Source organism: Leguminivora glycinivorella, chromosome 2, assembly GCF_023078275.1.
Source record: "Leguminivora glycinivorella isolate SPB_JAAS2020 chromosome 2, LegGlyc_1.1, whole genome shotgun sequence".
Lineage (NCBI taxonomy): Eukaryota > Metazoa > Arthropoda > Insecta > Lepidoptera > Tortricidae > Leguminivora > Leguminivora glycinivorella.
Genome location: NC_062972.1, coordinates 23327945 through 23346908, shown reverse-complemented (window position 1 = coordinate 23346908; position 18964 = coordinate 23327945). Strand labels below are relative to the sequence as shown.

Genomic DNA, 18964 nt, shown 5'->3' with positions numbered 1-18964 from the left:
TACCCGTTCGATCAAAAAAAAAATTTTGAAAATCGGTCCACGATTCTCGGAGATGTCGAGTAACATACATACAAAAAAAAATAAAAAAAAAAACATTCAGTCGAATTGAGAACCTCCTCCTTTTTTCAAGTCGGTTAAAAATAAGACTGGTAATTTGCAGATTAACGCCATCTAACGCAGCTTGAGCTTCGGGTAACCTAAGCGAGCCACCTTAACAAGACGTTGAAATTCGTTTTGACAATTCTTAAAAAAAAGCTAATTTGACTAGGAGGCAAGTAGCCTATACTTGAAACAAATGACGATCATGGAAAATGCTGAAAAAACTATTAGACACGGCCTTCAGCAATGAAGACTACGACTAAGAAGAAGTGTTGCAATTAACATTGTGAACGAGTAAAAAATGTAGAAACTCAGTATTGTAAGAAAGATTTTTCGAGAAAATGTCAAAATTTTTCGGTGTCCCCTTGTATTTTCTCAAGAGGAGAAACTTAAACTTGATGATTTTTCTTTCATTTGGAGATAGTCTTCTATTTATTTGTCATGGTTAATTGTTGCATATTTTAGCCAAGATATTATCTCTCCTAATATCTCTACGGGTTGCGTTTAATTAAGTTGCCCTGGTCAATCGTCGGCGTGGCTTCAATTAGCATTTAGATTGAATCTAGTACGCAGATCATCAGATGCAAATTTGTGAATTATGCATATAGATATTTGCTGTATTGCGATAACTTGTTGATGTGTTCATCGATGGATACGAACAGTGTGCTCCGATTTATCGGGCAATTTAAACCAGTAATTGGATGAGCTACGCAAAGGAAAATTAAATCAATGAGAAATTCGTTGATACTTAGGTAAATAAATAACATTTAATATGCGAAATTACGTAATTTGGGCATCTTTAAACAAAGTTTTTGGCAGATAATTTACATTTATAGGTTTAACAAAACTAAGCTAGATAGGCAGGTAGGTAGATTTTATACATAAACTGAAATTCACAATCCTGCGGACTAAATTGACAAATGACTGACAGATGAAATGTTACCAGGAACAGTGAAATAAAAATAGTGAAGGGTATATGTCGATAACAATATATCGACAAGTTGTAAAGTACAAATAACAAACTAGTTTAAATCAAAAATACGTATTTTACTTTTAAATAAAAGGTAAACATTTTGGTTTGTTAGGTTTTCGAGGTAGTGGATGGATAAAATGCGTTTTTACCCACTAGTTTTATAGCATAAAAAGGTATCCGAACCAGTAGGTAAAAAAAAATGTTGTCCGACGATAACAGAACTAGTCTTTATTATAAAATATTATTCATTCCCAGGCTCCGTTATTTCGTCATCTTCATCATCATCATCATCATCAGTTACATTTATAATAAAACTATCCGAGACATTGTCCACTAAATAGCCGAGTTGTAACATTTTGTCCTCGGTTTTTATTATGTAATTTACACAATCATTCCATCTTTCTGCTGTAACACAATAATTGTAATAATTCATTTGTAAAGATTCAATAAACTATCATAATAAATATATAAATTTCATTTTCATTATTGCTGGTTAGAAATTAACGTTTTATATCTAATTAGGGGTCTACAGACCTTTTGATCTGTCGAAATCACAGAAAAAGTTGGTATATTGATTAAAAGATCAAATTGCCAATTTGATTGTACCGTCTGGGTGCACCTTAAATTTACGGTGTAATAATAATTTTAATATCGATAAGAACGACACTGGCCAAACTGTGGCAACATTTGTTCACACTTACTTGTCAATTTGGTCCGTAGGATTATGGATTTTAGTTTAGGTACATAACATACATTATATTATTATCATGTATATTACATTACATACTCTCGCCTTTATTCCCAATTTGGCACATGAAACTAATACCGTTTCAGTGTCAATTTTAGTAATTAAGGGGTTGAAAGAAAACAAACATTGTAATATTGCAACGAAAGGTTGCTAGAAATCTCATCAACACAATTTAACTACCCACACTTGACTTCTACGACACTAAACTAAAGGGAAGCAAGAGGGTGGTGAAATTCTTAAGCGGTCAGAACACGAGACACACAGGGGAGAATTTATTAGACAGTTATTTATAAGTAATACGTTGGCTATAATATAAATTGAATAATATAACAGTCGACTTTGAATTGCTTCCCCGTATATCGCGCGTGTGGGTCGGCAATAAACCTGCTAGATTCTATTACCTCGGCAATACGCCGTGCAGAGCTTTGTGGCCCCGGGCTGTAGGACAAACGAGGAACAGACAGCGAAAACTGCTACCGACTGCCGGTTTGTTCTCAGTTGGACATTGATTCAAATGTGCCATTTACAAATTTTAGGTTGTCAATAAGTCGCTTTCTCCTTATCGATTCAAAAAAATCTTATAGGCAACCGACAATGTATCTTGGTTGACGACAATGGTTGAAGACGTCATAAACATTCGTTAAATAAAATTTTTAGTGAATATAATTAGGAAGTTATAAAGGTACAATACCTACATATTAAATGAATTTCGTATTGAAATGAATTTTAATTCGCGTATTCATCTAGCAATTTCAATACGAAATTCATTTACTCCCTTATTCATAAACGTTTACTAAAGTTATCAAGCCGATAAAGTTCGTTTGTCCCTTTCAATCACAGCAGTACACAGTACATCGGAAAGGGACAAACGAACTTTATTGGCTTGATAACTTTAGTGAACGTTTATGATTAAGGGGTTAATATGTAGGTATTGTAGCTTTAGCTGAAGAAATATCATTGTTGACAGAAGGACTCTTAAAGTAATAGTGATCTAAGTATATAAAACATACCTTTTTTGAAGACTGAGTGCCTTATATTTGCTTTCCGCTTTAGCTCCTAACTCACATAATAGGAGGAAAGTCGTAACATAAAATATAAAAATAAAAATACTTTACCTACAAAGAACGGTTGCGAATAGAATATGAAAAGAAATGTAATAGTTTCTTTTGGCTTACAGGTATCGTCTTGTATAACGCTATTTAAAGATTAATATAATGTCATTCACGTGTATTATTAAATTAAAACGGAACTTAATCGCGTAAAACTTACGTTTTATATTTAACCCGACGTTTCGGACATGACATTACGTCCGTGGTCACGGGTAGACTGGCTGGGAGTTGTATCAACATCTTCTAGCTGTACGAGTTTTTCGAACTACCCGCACCTGATTGTCATCAGTCACTTTTACGCTAGGGTTGCTTCAATCAAAATGAAGGGCAAGGGATTTCATCTTTGTGGAATCCAGTGATTGGCAAGTGTAAATGTGAGAAAACTTCCCGTCTCATACCATCATACATACTACATATCATACATACTAGCGTAAAAGTGACTGATGACAATCAGGTGCGGGTAGTTCGAAAAACTCGTACAGCTAGAAGATGTTGATACAACTCCCAGCCAGTCTACCCGTGACCACGGACGTAATGTCATGTCCGAAACGTCGGGTTAAATATAAAACGTAAGTTTTACGCGATTAAGTCCCGTTTTAATTTAATAATATGAGTGAAGATCGTGTTAGTTTAAATCAATATGTCATTCACGTGTATCGTGCGTGTATTTATTGATATAGGTAGGTATTCATATTATTATCAATGTCGGTATACTGTACTACAATAAAATGCATAATTTTTAAGAAAAAAAAACCGCCTTCCTTTGGGGTTCTGGTGATAAATACTTTCAAATGTTGGATTATGTTATCAATTCGTCTGTATATTTTTAATGTTTGTTATTCGATATCTCCGTCATTTCTGAACCAATTTTTAAATCTGGATGATTCTGAAGTACTTACAGATGAGAATGATTATTAGAACGAAACTCTAACCAGGGGCGGCTCACTCTTCATCAGCAGTTCCACTGCACCAAATGTCACTGTTCTGGACGTAAGTGCATGCTGTTCTTATAAAAATACCAAAGTCACTATAAGTGTGCCGTTCAGATTTGAGGAGTTCCGTTCTGACCATCATCAGCAATTCCACTGCACCAAATATCACTGTTCTGGACGTAAGTGCATATTGTTCTTATAAAAATACCAAAGTCACTATAAGTGTGCCGTTCAGATTTGAGGAGTTCCATTCTGACCATCATCAGGAGTTCCACTACACCAAATGTCACTGTTTCGTACGTAAATGCATGCTGTTCCTTTAAAAACACAAAAATCACCATATATATGCCTTTCAGATTTGAGGAGTTCCCTCGATTTCTCCAGGATCCCATCATCAGAACTGGGTTCTGAGAAAAATGGGACCAATCTGTATGTATATACATTCAATCAAAAAAAAAATTCAAAATCGGTCTAGTAACGACGGAGATATCGAGGAACAAACTTAAAAAAAAAAAAAAAAAACATATAGTCGACTTGATAACCCCTTCCTTTGTGATTTGGAAGGCGCTTAAAAAATAGAAGCAGTTGGAATATTTGTGCATTATGTATGTAACGTAGTAATTTAATAATCGTTCTTCCTGTCTAGTACAATTAATGCTCTTAAAACGCGTTCAATTTATTGTTTTATGTCCTGAAATATGTAACTTCGAAATTGTGCCTAGTCGGAAAGACCGGCATATAAGAGTAAGGCACCTTTTTAGGCTTTATGGGAAATAAGTCTAGTTTCAACGGGTGTTGTAGGTTAATTTTAATTATAAGTTTCGGCTTTGCTTTTGTCTGGACCTGAAAAAAGAAGGTTATCAACCTCATTTACGGGACATATGACGGTCTTGCCTTATAAATAGAAAAATGCTGATATGTTGAAAATATCAACGTTATTTGTTTTAATATCTATCACATTACTCCTTGTTATTACGGAACATAACAATGAACATGATTTTTATTCTTATTTCCATATGAAATTACGCGACAACGAGCACTAGACGGTCTTTCCATACTCAGCGCGTGGGGACGGTCAACCCGCCCAGCCTTAAAAAAAGATTTTTATTACATAAGTTTACTTTAATTCACCAAAGTATTATAAAAGCTGTGTAGAATATAAAATTTGCTAGCCCATAGGACCATGCGGATCACTCCAAACTACTTTAATAGTCTAGTTTTATCCACTTAAACTTTATTTCAAATAAAGTATGCCGGTCTTGCCCGCACTGGCCTTAGTACACCAAGGGCGGCAATCCACATCCAACACTTCTGGTGTTTCGGGTGTCCATGGGCGGCAGTGATCGCTTACCATCAGGCAACCTGTCTGCTCGGTTGCCTCCTATCTCATTAAAAATAACCTAACCTAAATTGAAATTTTGAAAAAAACCCCGACATAGTGGATCGATTTTCATGAAACATGGCTATTACTATTACGAGTAAGAACACTCCCGACTAACTCCGCTTTCGAACAAAAAAAACTAAATCTAAGTAAATCGGTTTATCCGTTCGGGAACTACGATGCCACAGACAGACAGACACGTCAAATTTATAACATCCCCTCGTTTTTGCGTCAAGGTTAAAAAGAAAGTTCAAAATTCAAATTCGATAATTTTTAAGAAAAAAAAACCGCCTTCCTTTGGGGTTCTGGTGATAAATACTTTCAAATGTTGGATTATGTTATCAATTCGTCTGTATATTTTTTAATGTTTATTATTCGATATCTCTGTCATTTCTGAACCAATTTTGAAATCTGGATGATTCTGAAGTACTTACAGATGAGAATGATTATCAGAACGGAACTCTAACCATGGGCGGCTCACTCTTCATCAGCAGTTCCACTGCACCAAATGTCACTGTTCTGGACGTAAGTGCATGCTATTCTTATAAAAATACCAAAGTCACTATAAGTGTGCCATTCAGATTTGAGGAGTTCCGCTCTGACCATCATGAGCAGTTCCACTGCACCAAATGTCACTGTTCTGGACGTAAGTGCATGCTGTTCTTATAAAAATACCAAAGTCACTATAAGTGTGCTGTTCAGATTTGAGGAGTTCCATTCTGACCATCATCAGGAGTTCCACTGCACCAAATGTCACTGTTCCGTACGTAAATGCATGCTATTCCTTGAAAAACACAAAAATCATCATATGTATGCCTTTCAGATTTGAGGAGTTCCCTCGATTTCTCCAGGATCCCATCATCAGAACTGGGTTCTGAGAAAAATGGGACCAATCTGTATGCATATACATTCAATCAAAAAAAAAATTTCAAAATCGGTCTAGTAACGACGGAGATATCGAGGAACAAACATTTAAAAAAAAAAACATACAGACGACTTGATAACCCCTTCCTTTGAGATTTGGAAGGCGGTTAAAAATGTAAAACTTGGCACGAATTTATGCTCAAAATTTGACTTATGGGTCATTATACGAGACAGCGTTTTTTGTCTTATTCCTCTGTCCTTTTTTATTTTTGAAATTTGACCAATAAGGACATACTCTTGTGAAAATAGATTTATTTTTAGACATAACTATGGTTTTGGCCCATATTTTTGTGAACTCATTCATAAAATAAATTCATTTTAACTTTTTGGTCCAGAGGAATAAGAAATTTAGGCCCAGAGGAATAAGATAAGTCAGGATAGGTTAACAAAAATGTTAAAAAACCGTATATTTATAAATTATATATTGTACTTTTGTTCATAAAACTATCAAAAAAGTATTCTAGAATATTTTTATATTTATTTTTATTAATAACATTCAGACTGTAAATGCACTAGGTGCTAAAAAGGTCTAATTTTTTTTATTAATATTTTTAAAAAGATGTAAGTTTTTTTGTTAAGTTACTTTAAAATATAGGAAATCACTTGAAAACTACTCTTCTTTTTGAAAGTCAGTTAAGAAAAACAAGAAAAATTTAGGAAATTCTTATTCCATTGTCCAAAATCCATAGGAATAAGGGACAAAGGAATAAGAAATTATCGAAAAAAAACCAATGATTCATAATGTGTATGTACAACGCGGCTGTCGTTAATAATATGAATAGATAGTACGTAAAGCAATTAATTAAGCAAAAAAGTACATTTTTAAAAGTTACACAAATCCCAAAAAACCGAACAGAGTAATAAGAATGATACCTGAACCACGGACAGAGGAATAATATATTTACCTTCGTAATTCCGGAGCCACGTGCAACAGCCGAAACATCCACCTCGTACCACGTTCCGAACGCGACTGATTATTCCCCGCGGGGGGAAGTTTGCCTACAATCTTCAATACGTTTACGATACAGGCGAATAAAGCCCGCACCAGAGAAATAAGAATTTGGTGGCGGACATCTCTTATTTCCTAAATTTTATACAAAATTATAGATAAAAAAATACTTGTTAAATTTTAGTAATGTAGTAACTAATAATGTATCCATGTACTCAATCAAAATATTCGTTAAGATGACTGACTTGAAGTTATCATCACATGTTTAGAGAAAAATGGAGAACGGACACGACAGAGTAGTAAGAATAACGGATATATTTTTTTAATATAAAAAATTACAATGACCTTATACTAAAGCTAATCGATGTCCCAGTCGACTAGAGATATAAAGTAACAAAACTGTTGCTAAGAAAGTAGGTTTAGGTTAGGTTAGAACTGCGACCCCCATACAAAACTGTTGCTAAGAAAGTGGGTTAGGTTAGGTTATTATGCATTTAAAATCTTACACACAGAATGAACATGTTAGATTGATGTTAGATTAATTGAAAAATATATGTTATTAATATTAGGTATCCCAAACGTTATATACATAGATCTTAGATATTATGAACATTACACCGTTTGATGTTAGAATAATTGATTAATATATGTTATAAATATTAGGTATCCTTAACGTTATATACATTAATCTTTATATACACTGATATTATAGAGAATAAACATTATCCACTTCAAAATTAGATGATTTGCTATTATCGATTTTGAGCATTATAACCAGTGAACGTTATGCTGAACAAGCTTATACAAAGTGAGCGTATATTTTATAGGTTATATACGATACGTTCTTATATCTCGTATTACTTACCCTTCTCCGAGACCCTAATTTTCAATGTCCGGAGGCTTATTTCACTGAAAACTTTAGTTTAAAATCCTGGTTTTTTTTTCACAGATACTTTATATCTCTAGTCGACTGGGACATCGATTAGCTTTAGTATAAGGTCATTGTAATTTTTTATATTAAAAAAATATATCCGTTATTCTTACTACTGGGTAAGTAATACGAGATATAAGAACGTATCGTATATAACTTATAAAATATACGCTCACTTTGTATAAGCTTGTTCAGCATAACGTTCACTGGTTATAATGCTCAAAATCGATAATAGCAAATCATCTAATTTTGAAGTGGATAATGTTTATTCTCTATAATATCAGTGTATATAAAGATTAATGTATATAACGTTAAGGATACCTAATATTTATAACATATATTAATCAATTATTCTAACATCAAACGGTGTAATGTTCATAATATCTAAGATCTATGTATATAACGTTTGGGATACCTAATATTAATAACATATATTTTTCAATTAATCTAACATCAATCTAACATGTTCATTCTGTGTGTAAGATTTTAAATGCATAATAACCTAACCTAACCCACTTTCTTAGCAACAGTTTTGTATGGGGGTCGCAGTTCTAACCTAACCTAAACCTACTTTCTTAGCAACAGTTTTGTGTGGGGGTCGCAGTTCTAACCTAACCTAAACCTACTCTCTTAGCAACAGTTTTGTATGGGGTCGCAGTTCTAACCTAACCTAAACCTACTTTCTTAGCAACAGTTTTATGTGGGGGTCGCAGTTCTAACCTAACCTAAACCTACTCTCTTAGCAACAGTTTTGTATGGGAGTCGCAGTTCTAACCTAACCTAAACCTACTTTCTTAGCAACAGTTTTGTGTGGGGGTCGCAGTTCTAACCTAACCTAAACCTACTTTCTTAGCAACCTAACTTTCTTAGTTTTGTGTGGGGTCGCAACCTAAACCTACTTTCTTAGCAACAGTTTTGTGTGGGAGTCGCAGTTCTAACCTAACCTAAACCTACTCTCTTAGCAACAGTTTTGTATGGGGGTCGCAGTTCTAACCTAACCTAAACCTACTTTCTTAGCAACAGTTTTGTGTGGGGGTCGCAGTTCTAACCTAACCTAAACCTACTTTCTTAGCAACAGTTTTGTGTGGGGGTTGCAGTTCTAACCTAACCTAAACCTACTCTCTTAGCAACAGTTTTGTATGGGGGTCGCAGTTCTAACCTAACCTAAACCTACTTTCTTAGCAACAGTTTTGTGTGGAGGTCGTAGTTCTAACCTAACCTAAACCTACTTTCTTAGCAACTGTTTTGTGTGGGGGTCGCAGTTCTAACCTAACCTAAACCTACTTTCTTAGCAACATTTAAATGTTATATATGGAGAACGGTATGGTATATATAAACTGATATTAAGCTAATATAATCGTTATATTAAGTAATGTTATTTATGGTGGACGGTATACTTAGTGTATGGTATATAAACTGAAATTAGCTAATTTTAACATTATATTAAGAAATGTTATGTACGGTGAACGGTATACGTAGTGTATGGTATATAAACTGAAATTAAGTAACGTAAACGTTATATTAAAAAACGTTAAGTAAAACTAATATTATGGCAATTCAGCGTTATTTCTTACAAAAGTATTGATGTTGGTGTTATATCTAACGTTCATTATTGCTGCTGAACGTTAGTAACATGAAATTATATATATTAACGTTATATCTCGTGGGACGCACCCCTCGGGAATCACCCTTATCAAGACATAGCAGTTTATTGTAATTGAAGGCCCCGTAGATTATATTCATTAATTTTCGCGATAATTGTAATCAGTGAGATCAGCACAAGGAAACCAAGAAAGTGTACATTAGGAATTTATTGTGTTTACATGAGAACTGTTATTGACCAACTGACTTCCAAAACGTAAACAAACATATCAAAAAATCGGTTGCTATACCAAATACAAAATATGACAGTATTCCTTCTACAGCCAGTACCTACTGTGGCCTCTTAGGCACAACTCGATTCTATCGAATATCTCATTATCATTATATTCAATATGAATACCCAATTACGTACGAGTATTCTAATACATCAAAGAACCGATAGCGGGTGAGCATGAAAACTCATGGAGCATCCAAAGAAAAGATTTTTAGATTTAGCGTAAGCGTAGCCAATTAACATACCGACATATTGTAAAACGTACCTTGCATCCTGTTCAATACTTATAATATAAGTGGAACTTTTTGTATTGATATGTAAAATATGGATACGAATTAAAATAAGCTCGAGCAGATTTTTGATATCAGTTAATTTTGTCACTGTATTTAGGGAGAATTCTATTTTGGTGGACTGAAATATGAGGCTTTTTAGGTAATTCAGGCACGCCGAACGCCGAACTGAAGCTTTAAACTGCTTTCATATTCTACAACTACGATATTGCCAAAGAAATCAGTTCTGTAAGCGGCACCACATCTTCGAAGTTCAATTCACTTTAAATTTTTAAGCCTTCAAAGGATATATATCCTTTGAAGGCTTAAAAATAATATTATTGACATTGCAATGAATACGGCAGTCAATCGTAAAAACACGCCTTCAAACTCAAACTCCATGATCGTATCTGAGCTTATTTTATATTACCTAATTTAATATTCATGCACACTTAACGAGAGTGAAGTCAATAGAAATCTTCTACTTACATATCAAAATAGACTGGTAGGTTGTTTCAATCTCTGCTGTTTCTGTCTCAGCACTGAAGTATGTATTTAAAAATCTTCTGTGCGTTTGTTAGGGTTCGCCTCACATGTGACAAGAAAGCTTTTCAAGAACACTCCCGTTGTAAAAATATAATAACTCACATTTTTGATACCAACGTATCAAAATATAGTATAGGTAGGTACCTACTAATCTAAAATGTTGTGTACAAGTGAGGAAAAATCTAATCCTCTATCATTTTAATTTCCAGTTGAAGTGACAGGTTACAGCGCTGACAACTGCTCAGTGTCCTACTCTTCGTTCAACAACGAGACACTGGTGGGCTCCGTCATCCGCTCTGCTAGCGTCTTAGTTCTGCCAGAAGGATTGCACCGAAGCGACACACAGAGTGCCTACTTTTGTGCCAACGGTTAGTAAACTTTTACCACTTCGTACCATAGATACCTACTTTCTTTCTTCATAGCGTACATAATATTAGCGTTCAACAACGAGTCACTGGTGGGATCTGTCATCTCAGCAAGGATCGGACAAACGCCCGTCATTTCGAAAATGTAACCCTGTTCCGTACAGCAGAGACTTCCTTATGTTAATAAAAAAAATGTAAGTGTTTTATTAAATTTATTGGACCATATAATTTATATCCAGTGACAAATTAGTTAATGATATTGATATGATGAAATTCATGAGAAAATTAACTCCGAGGCACAATCATATTGGGAGAACAATATACCAATGTCAACGATTACATTATGCCCCTATGACGTCCGTAGACTGTGAACGGACTGTTTCAACGCATAAATGGGTCCTAAATTCACGTCGTTATATGCTCACACCTCACACCTGAAAATTTAGAAAAAAATTTGGTCATACTATTTTATTGGCGAAAGTAATTTTCGTAATAATAATCATTAACTAATTTGTCACTGGATATAAATTATATGGTCCAATCCATATCCATACTAATATTATAAATGCGAAAGTAACTCTGTCTGTCTGTCTGTCTGTCTGTTACGCTTTCCCGCTTAAACCACGCAACCGATTTTGATGAAATTTGGAACAGACAATCTTTAGACCCTGAGACAGAACATAGGCTACTTTTTATTTCGAAAAAAAGGGATGAAGGGGTTGAAAAAGAGGTTGAAAGTTTGTCTGGGATTTCTTAATTTTAAATGATAAAACCATGAAACTTTATATTTTAGCACTTGATAAGAAATCATTAAACATATATTTAAAGTCACATACAGGTCGAACGCGATTAATTAACATTATTTTTACCTTTAAAATAAACATGTGCGTTTCTCCAGAAACTTCCTGCCCCGCACAGCTAAACTGTGGAATGAATTGTCGCCTGCGGTATTTCCGGACCGATACGACCTTCAAATCTTCAAGAAAAGAGCGTACACCCATCTTAAAGGCCGGCAACGCACCTCCAACACCTCTGGTGTTTCGGGTGTCCATGGGCGGCGGTGATCGCTTACCATCAGGCGACCTGTCTGCTCGTTTGCCTCCTATCCCACAAAAAAAAAAAAAAAAAAAAACATGGTGGGAAATAAACATTAACTAAAAGCGGGTAGATTATATTTATTTGTCTACCCCGAACATTTATATAAATTAATATCGGGTAGTTTTGTGTTGTTTACATCTCCGGTGACATTTTGCTGGGACGTCAGTCTTCCGCGACCACGGCCAGTGCAACCTGGCCGAATTGGGAAAAAAGGTAAAAATAATGTTAATTAATCGCGTTCGACCTGTATGTGACTTTAAATATGTGTACAAAGCGCGAGAACTTAAAGTGTTATATCATTAAACATCTTGATAAGGGATAGGGATAGGGATAGGGATAGCGATAGGGATAGCGATAGGGAAAGCGATAGGGATAGCGATAGGGATAGCGATAGGGATAGCGATAGGGATAGCGATAGCGATAGCGATAGCGATAGCGTTAGCGATAGCGATACGGATACGGATACGGATACGGATACGAATACGAATACGGATACGGATACGGATACGGATACGGATACGGATAATATGGGTATCGTTAGAGGGATACGGATAATCGGTCGGCGGTCTCTTACAATCAATGTGCTCTAAGACGATCGTTGTTTGCTTGCTTGAAGATTACGTTTGCGATAAGTATAAGCAAAATGTAAAAAATTGTAAGGGATAATAGAAAAAAGTACTTTTTACCCACCGATCATAGTGTCGAAATACGGGCTATGTGGGATGTTTATAAAGGTTTCCCCAGCGTATATAGAATTACCTACGCTGTGGTCGATGTGTAATATTTCTACAATCATTGCAAGCAAAAGTATTATGTGCAATCGAAATAATCGCAGATAAATATACCTACAGAGAAACCTACGGTCCCTACGGATCCAAATGAAAATCTTAATGAATACTTTTATTACGCGGGCGAAGCCGCGGGTAAAAGCTAGTAAATTTATAAAACACTTACATTTTTTTTATTAATATAAGGAAGTCTCTGCTGTACGGAACAGGGTTACATTTTCGAAATGACGGGCGTTTGTCCGATCCTTGGACTCATCTGATCCGCCGGCGTCTTGGTCTTATCAGAAAGATTACCCCGGAGCGACATACAGAGTGCCTACTTCTGTGCCAACGGTTATTGGATAGCATCACTGCTACAGTTGCTATTTATAACGCGATACAGGTATCCACGAGCGTCATTGTTTTTACAGAAGGATTGCAATGGAGTGACACTCAGAGAGCGACTTCTGTGCCACTTAAACTGATGCCGTGCTGCATTCGATAACGCGACACTGTTTTGCTTATTGTCTGGTATCTTAATTGTAATGTTTATTATTCTGCACGCGAGCAGCATCTATTTAGGCTTACTTAGCCTGTCAGTGTTTGTAACATAAATTAATTTTCATTCCAGAACACTTAGCGGTATCATCCCGAGGCTCATGGGAGTGGCAGTGGGTGGCAGCCCCTCGCAACCGCGCTGGCTTGGTGTTGGAGTTGCGAGCGCAGGGAGCCGCGCACGTCGCGCTGTCTTCTGTGCGCGAGCCTAATGACGACATGTACCGTGTGGTGTTTGAGAGGAGCCGCGTGTGGATCGCTAGAGGAAAGCATGGTGAGTAATTATGTGTGATAATTATTAAGGAAAATGATTGGCCATCAACATTAACATTTAATTTGATCTTCAAATTTCACGATGTTATTAAGTAGGTACAGTCAACCAATTGGAACCCTAGGCCACTCTACAACCATGTCAAAATGACAAGCAGTAAAAGATTTCTTACAATCTGATTTATAACTTCACTATGACATAGTTCTACAGTGGCCTAGGATTCCAATTGGTTGACTGTACATAGGTACAGGCTAAATAAGTATGCTTAAATTATCCACAACTGAAATTTGGTAACGCTGAACGTTTCACAAATTTCAACTACCTACATATTATACACGTCATTTTGGTAAGATGGACATTGTTAACATTATTTTTTCCCAAGTATCCGAAAGCTATTTTTCTGTACACTTTTTATCTATTTTTTATAAAAGTGTCAAGTATTTTTTGTCATGGTGGATTCATGAAGGACTAGCGTCTAATGACTACGGTTTCTCAATTAAACTTTATTTTATTTTAAATATCTACTTATGAACTTTCCAGGTTACGACGTGCACTTGGCCAGCGCGGAGCAAACGGAAGATGACTCTGAGTGCACGGGTGCGGATTCTTGGTGCGCCTGGTGGGTGTGGTGGGAAGGCTCGCGGCTGTCAGTGGGGCGTGGAGCTGCACCTTCGGAGCGAAGATTATTAGTGTGGCCCTTGGCTGCAGACACTCGCGTGAAGTTCGTCGGCTTCAGTGCGCTGTGGGGAGACAAGGCGGACTTCAGGTTAGACACTACCAATATTACTAATATACATGCCATTGGTGCGCCTTCTGGGTGTGGGTGGGAAGGCCCGCGGCTATCAGTGTGTCGTGGGGCTGCGCCCTCTGGAGCGAATACTGCTGGTGTGGCCGTTGGCTGCGGACACTCTTGTGAAGTTCGTTGGCTTCAGTGTGCTGTGGGGAAGGAAGGCGAGTTACTAAGCAATCTTATTATGACTGGGTATAGTACCATAAGGGAACAGCAAATGTAGCAGATCTCAAAATTCATGGATGCAGAGCCTTGGTGGATATGTTGACCTCGTTATGGAAGAAGTAAGTCTATCAGGTAGGTATGGAGCTGCTTGGAGCGAAGGATACCTTTGTAGTCGTTAGCAGAGCTGTCACCGTGAAAACACCTTAATATAGTTTCATGCAGCAGAAAAATTAGTCACGTTTTTCTTCTCCAGATTTATTGTAGAAAATATTGCTTTATAAATGAGCGTATACGAGTATTTAATTCTCTAATATATTTTCCAGAATATGGAATTTCAACGAAGAGGCCGGCTTCTCGCAAGTGTTGGAACTTGGTCTGCCGCACGGCGTGGTACCTGGATCAGCCAGCGGGACCCTTCTAGTCTCCGGCGGTCTGCATCTGCCCCTTTACAGCCTGCAGTCAGACCCGACCGACCAGTGGTCGGAAGTCTGGCGAGACTCGCAACTGTCTGCGGCCGCTGCAAGCTTGGCCCCGCTGTTGGCTTTGGAACACATCCCGCATTTGGTTGACGATGCTGAGAGGGATAGGATATTAAAAAAGCTGCCTGAGCAGGTATGATTTAGAAAAGTTTATTGTATGTTAATACAAGAAACTTTTATTTTAATAAAATTGTCTTGGATCTAAATTAAAATAAAACGTGGCAACATTGAATAACTACGCCACACAATCATCGAACCAGCGTCACAAACGCTTAAGCTACGTAAGCTAGCTCTCCCTATCGCTCTTCTGTAGGGGCGCCACACAGGCTGGTAGGAGATACCACTTTATCGGGAATTACTTTTAGTGTCGTACCCACGTTTATCACAACTTATCATTATTGGGCACTGGTCCCACCGCGAGCTAGTAAGCTATGAGCTATCGGCTATAAAAACGAACAAAAGATAAGCACTCCCGTGCGAATAAAAGAGACACGGCGATTTTGATAGCTCATATCTGGGCGAGTAACTATAAACATCGCCGTGTCTCTTTTATTTGTACGGGAGCGACTATCTTTTGTTCGTTTTTATAGCCGATAGCTCATAGCTTACTAGCTCGCGATGGGACCAGTGCCTTAAGCGAATTTTCAAAGAAGATGAAGTTATAATCGTTATAACATAACCATGTCAACTAAAAAATAATGTCCATAAAATATTAACTATTTATAATATTTTTTCAGGTCCAAATCCTCCTGTCATTCCGCAAAAACGATAATTCCTTCAGTGAGCATCCCGGAATGAGCAGTCACTTGTCGACTATCAAGATCCTAGAAATCCTTACAAAAATACAGTCGTACTATCCGATTGACCCAGATCTGTTGCAATCCATTAAAAGGTGGATTCAAAATAGGCAGAATCCTGATGGGTCCTTCACACCTATGGCAGCTGATAAAGAAGTAGATTACTATCCAGCAGAAATAACTAAAATAAATGGAACAACCAAAGACGTCGATGTTAATGAGTATTACTATTATGACAAAGATGGCAATATGACGGAGGAAGAAATTGAATGGGAGAGAAGAGTCGAAGTTACTGCGGAGACGTTAGTTGCTTTGTTGGAGGTTGGAGTTGAAAGTCAGGTAAATTGATAAAGAACTACAGACTCAATTTTGGACTACATTATTTTCAACCTTTTTAGAGTGGTTTTGATTGCATACAATAAACAATATTTATTCTGCCTTTAATCGTTTGTATAAAAAAGTAATATGACATTCGATTCAAATTTCTAGAGTATGATATATTTCTAGGTAATCCATGTTGATGTTATAAAGGATACCAGGATTCCTCGGTGCTTATTTATATCTGTATTTATTGTTTTAGATGGATTCAGAAATCGCAAAACGAGCGCAGACATATTTAGAGAAGAATCTCTACAATCTAACATCTCCTGCTGCCCTTGCAGCAACGGTACTGGGACTCGTACTGGCAAGGTAAAATTACATTATTTTTACATTAGTGCCTTAATTATATTTTAATAGTAGATCTATATAACTATATTTATTGGTCAACAATTGGCTATTGGAGAATGGGGACAGTGACGCTAACGCATAACCTTTATCTTCATTTTATTTGGCTGTCGTCATGCCTAAATACAAATAAATACAAACAAATCCCTTCACATTTCAGGAGCCCAGTAGTTCCAGAAGCTCTATTGATTCTGAGGAACGCTTCGACCACTGAAGAAGGCGAATTTGGCTGGCCGGCGCCAAGAAAAGATGCTGCTGATTGGCTCTTGGAGGAAACGTCCAGAAGTATCAAGACTACATCATATGGTAAAAACACCATTGTTTTTAAGAATATTACTTCGTCGTCCCCTCATTACCTACAGATCGTGACTTTATAGAAGAAGTTTCAAGATGGCTTCTGCCCGTGTCCATCTGTAGACAAGAAATGCCAGTTCACAGAGTGTAGTAACAGTACAACAGTAGTCGGTGTTTCTTTTTTGCTCTACCTAACTAAAATAAATATCTGCACTGATTGTGAATAACTATAGGGATTTTTATATTTTAATTTCTCATTTTTAAAAACCTATGCATTGATTTTTTTTATTACAATAGCAAAAAGAAAATTTATCGAATGCTTTGTAAATGTGATATTGATCTCAAAATTACAGAGGCAGTAACAATGGAGCAATACGTAGCGGGCGTCCGGGTGTTGCTGGCAGCATGCGCACGAGGCGCCCTTGCCGAAGGAGAAGCAGCCGCCAGATTCCTGTACTACCGGGCTTCTACCCTGCAGCGGCATCCCAGTCTCGCTTATCAGGCCACCAAGGCCGCTGCGCAGTACGCTGCTCTAGCCCACGATAGGTAAGTCGTATCAATCCGTAGCATCCCATTAATATTCGAGTGAGTCAGCAAAGCGGACATGTGTTTCCTAATGCCAATCTCACCTAGCACTCATCTCATATTGCACGTAGAACCGATGGCAGTTGGGGCGGTAAGTTTCTTGAGTGGCGACCGCGTACTGGAAGGTGCAGCGTGGGTAGGCCCCCCACAAGGTAGACTGATGACTGGTGAAGATCGCAGGAGTTCGCTGGATGCGGGTGGCGCAGGACAGGTCATTGTGGCAATCTTTAGGGGAGGCCTATGTCCAGCAGTGGACGTCTTTCAGCTGATATGCTGATGATGATGATGATTGTGATTCTCACCTAGCAGGCCACCAACTACGACGGCTGCTCAGAACGCTTCACTAAGTCGCAATATCATGACACTTCCTAGTGGTTTTTTTGCTATTGTTTCATAATATAATTTTTATCGACAGTAACTATGCCCGACAAATCAACAGGTGTTAAAATGCCCATCAGGATACTACGAGCCCCAATGCAAATGATATCGTCTAGTCACACTTCAACGTGCGATATTTATTTCCGAAACTGGTGTTTAAACCCAGATTGACTTTGATGATAAATGGAATACACGACACACTAAGCCATTAAAACTAGTTTAATCTTGCGCCGTACAAAATGCCCTAATGTTATATGTTTTAATATAATCATATCATAAAAATAACATATCTAAAGCAAAAAAATACGCCTAGTTCATATTTGAGGCATAATAGGTCGTCTATTTTAAATAAAAATAGTTTAGTAAGATTTATATTATACAATAATATTTTAAATTGAATTAATAATATTATAAGTCGTCTGATATGATATATGGCTACATAAAAAGGTAAATTCTGTAAAAAATATAATTATTCTACAACATTTTTATACCAAAATAGCAAGAGGTAAGTCGGTGCCTGAATCAGTGAGGAAAATTATAATTTCCAGTAACAATAGCGGCAAATCTACGTTCCAAAATATTCAAAGACCTTTTTTCGCCAAGATCTACGGCGCATACAATCATCTAGCATCAACTAAAACACGGAACCGTCTCCTGTTTAAATAAATCTGGCCGTCGAAGAATAACTGCCAAAGAGAAAACAGGATTTTGAGGAGCATCATCAGGAAAAATCGTCATGCAAGAGCAGGAGAACTTACCTAACTATGGCATGACGCGATCAAAATAAACATTTCAGTCGATACCTGAAAGACAGTAATGAAAATAATGGGCTTCGGTTTTCACACCGCTAAACAGAAACCATTACTTACTCAAAAGCAGAAAACTAACAGGTTGAAATTTGCACAAAAGTACAGAAACTGGACTGCCGATCAGTGGCGAAAAATAATATGGAGCGAC

At 36.9% G+C, this 18964-nt stretch overlaps 1 protein-coding gene across 1 annotated transcript in view; it reads left to right on the top strand.

Moving 5' to 3' along the window:
- The window catches only part of LOC125242256 (C3 and PZP-like alpha-2-macroglobulin domain-containing protein 8), a 206645-nt gene that overhangs the window by 184813 nt on the left and 2868 nt on the right, over positions 1-18964 (top strand). Inside the window, exons 14-21 of the mRNA XM_048151000.1 lie at positions 10947-11105; positions 13599-13796; positions 14334-14559; positions 15072-15360; positions 15965-16363; positions 16605-16714; positions 16911-17056; positions 17398-17590. Coding sequence (XP_048006957.1) covers positions 10947-11105; positions 13599-13796; positions 14334-14559; positions 15072-15360; positions 15965-16363; positions 16605-16714; positions 16911-17056; positions 17398-17590 — 1720 coding nt within the window. The remainder of the gene's footprint in view (positions 1-10946; positions 11106-13598; positions 13797-14333; positions 14560-15071; positions 15361-15964; positions 16364-16604; positions 16715-16910; positions 17057-17397; positions 17591-18964) is intronic.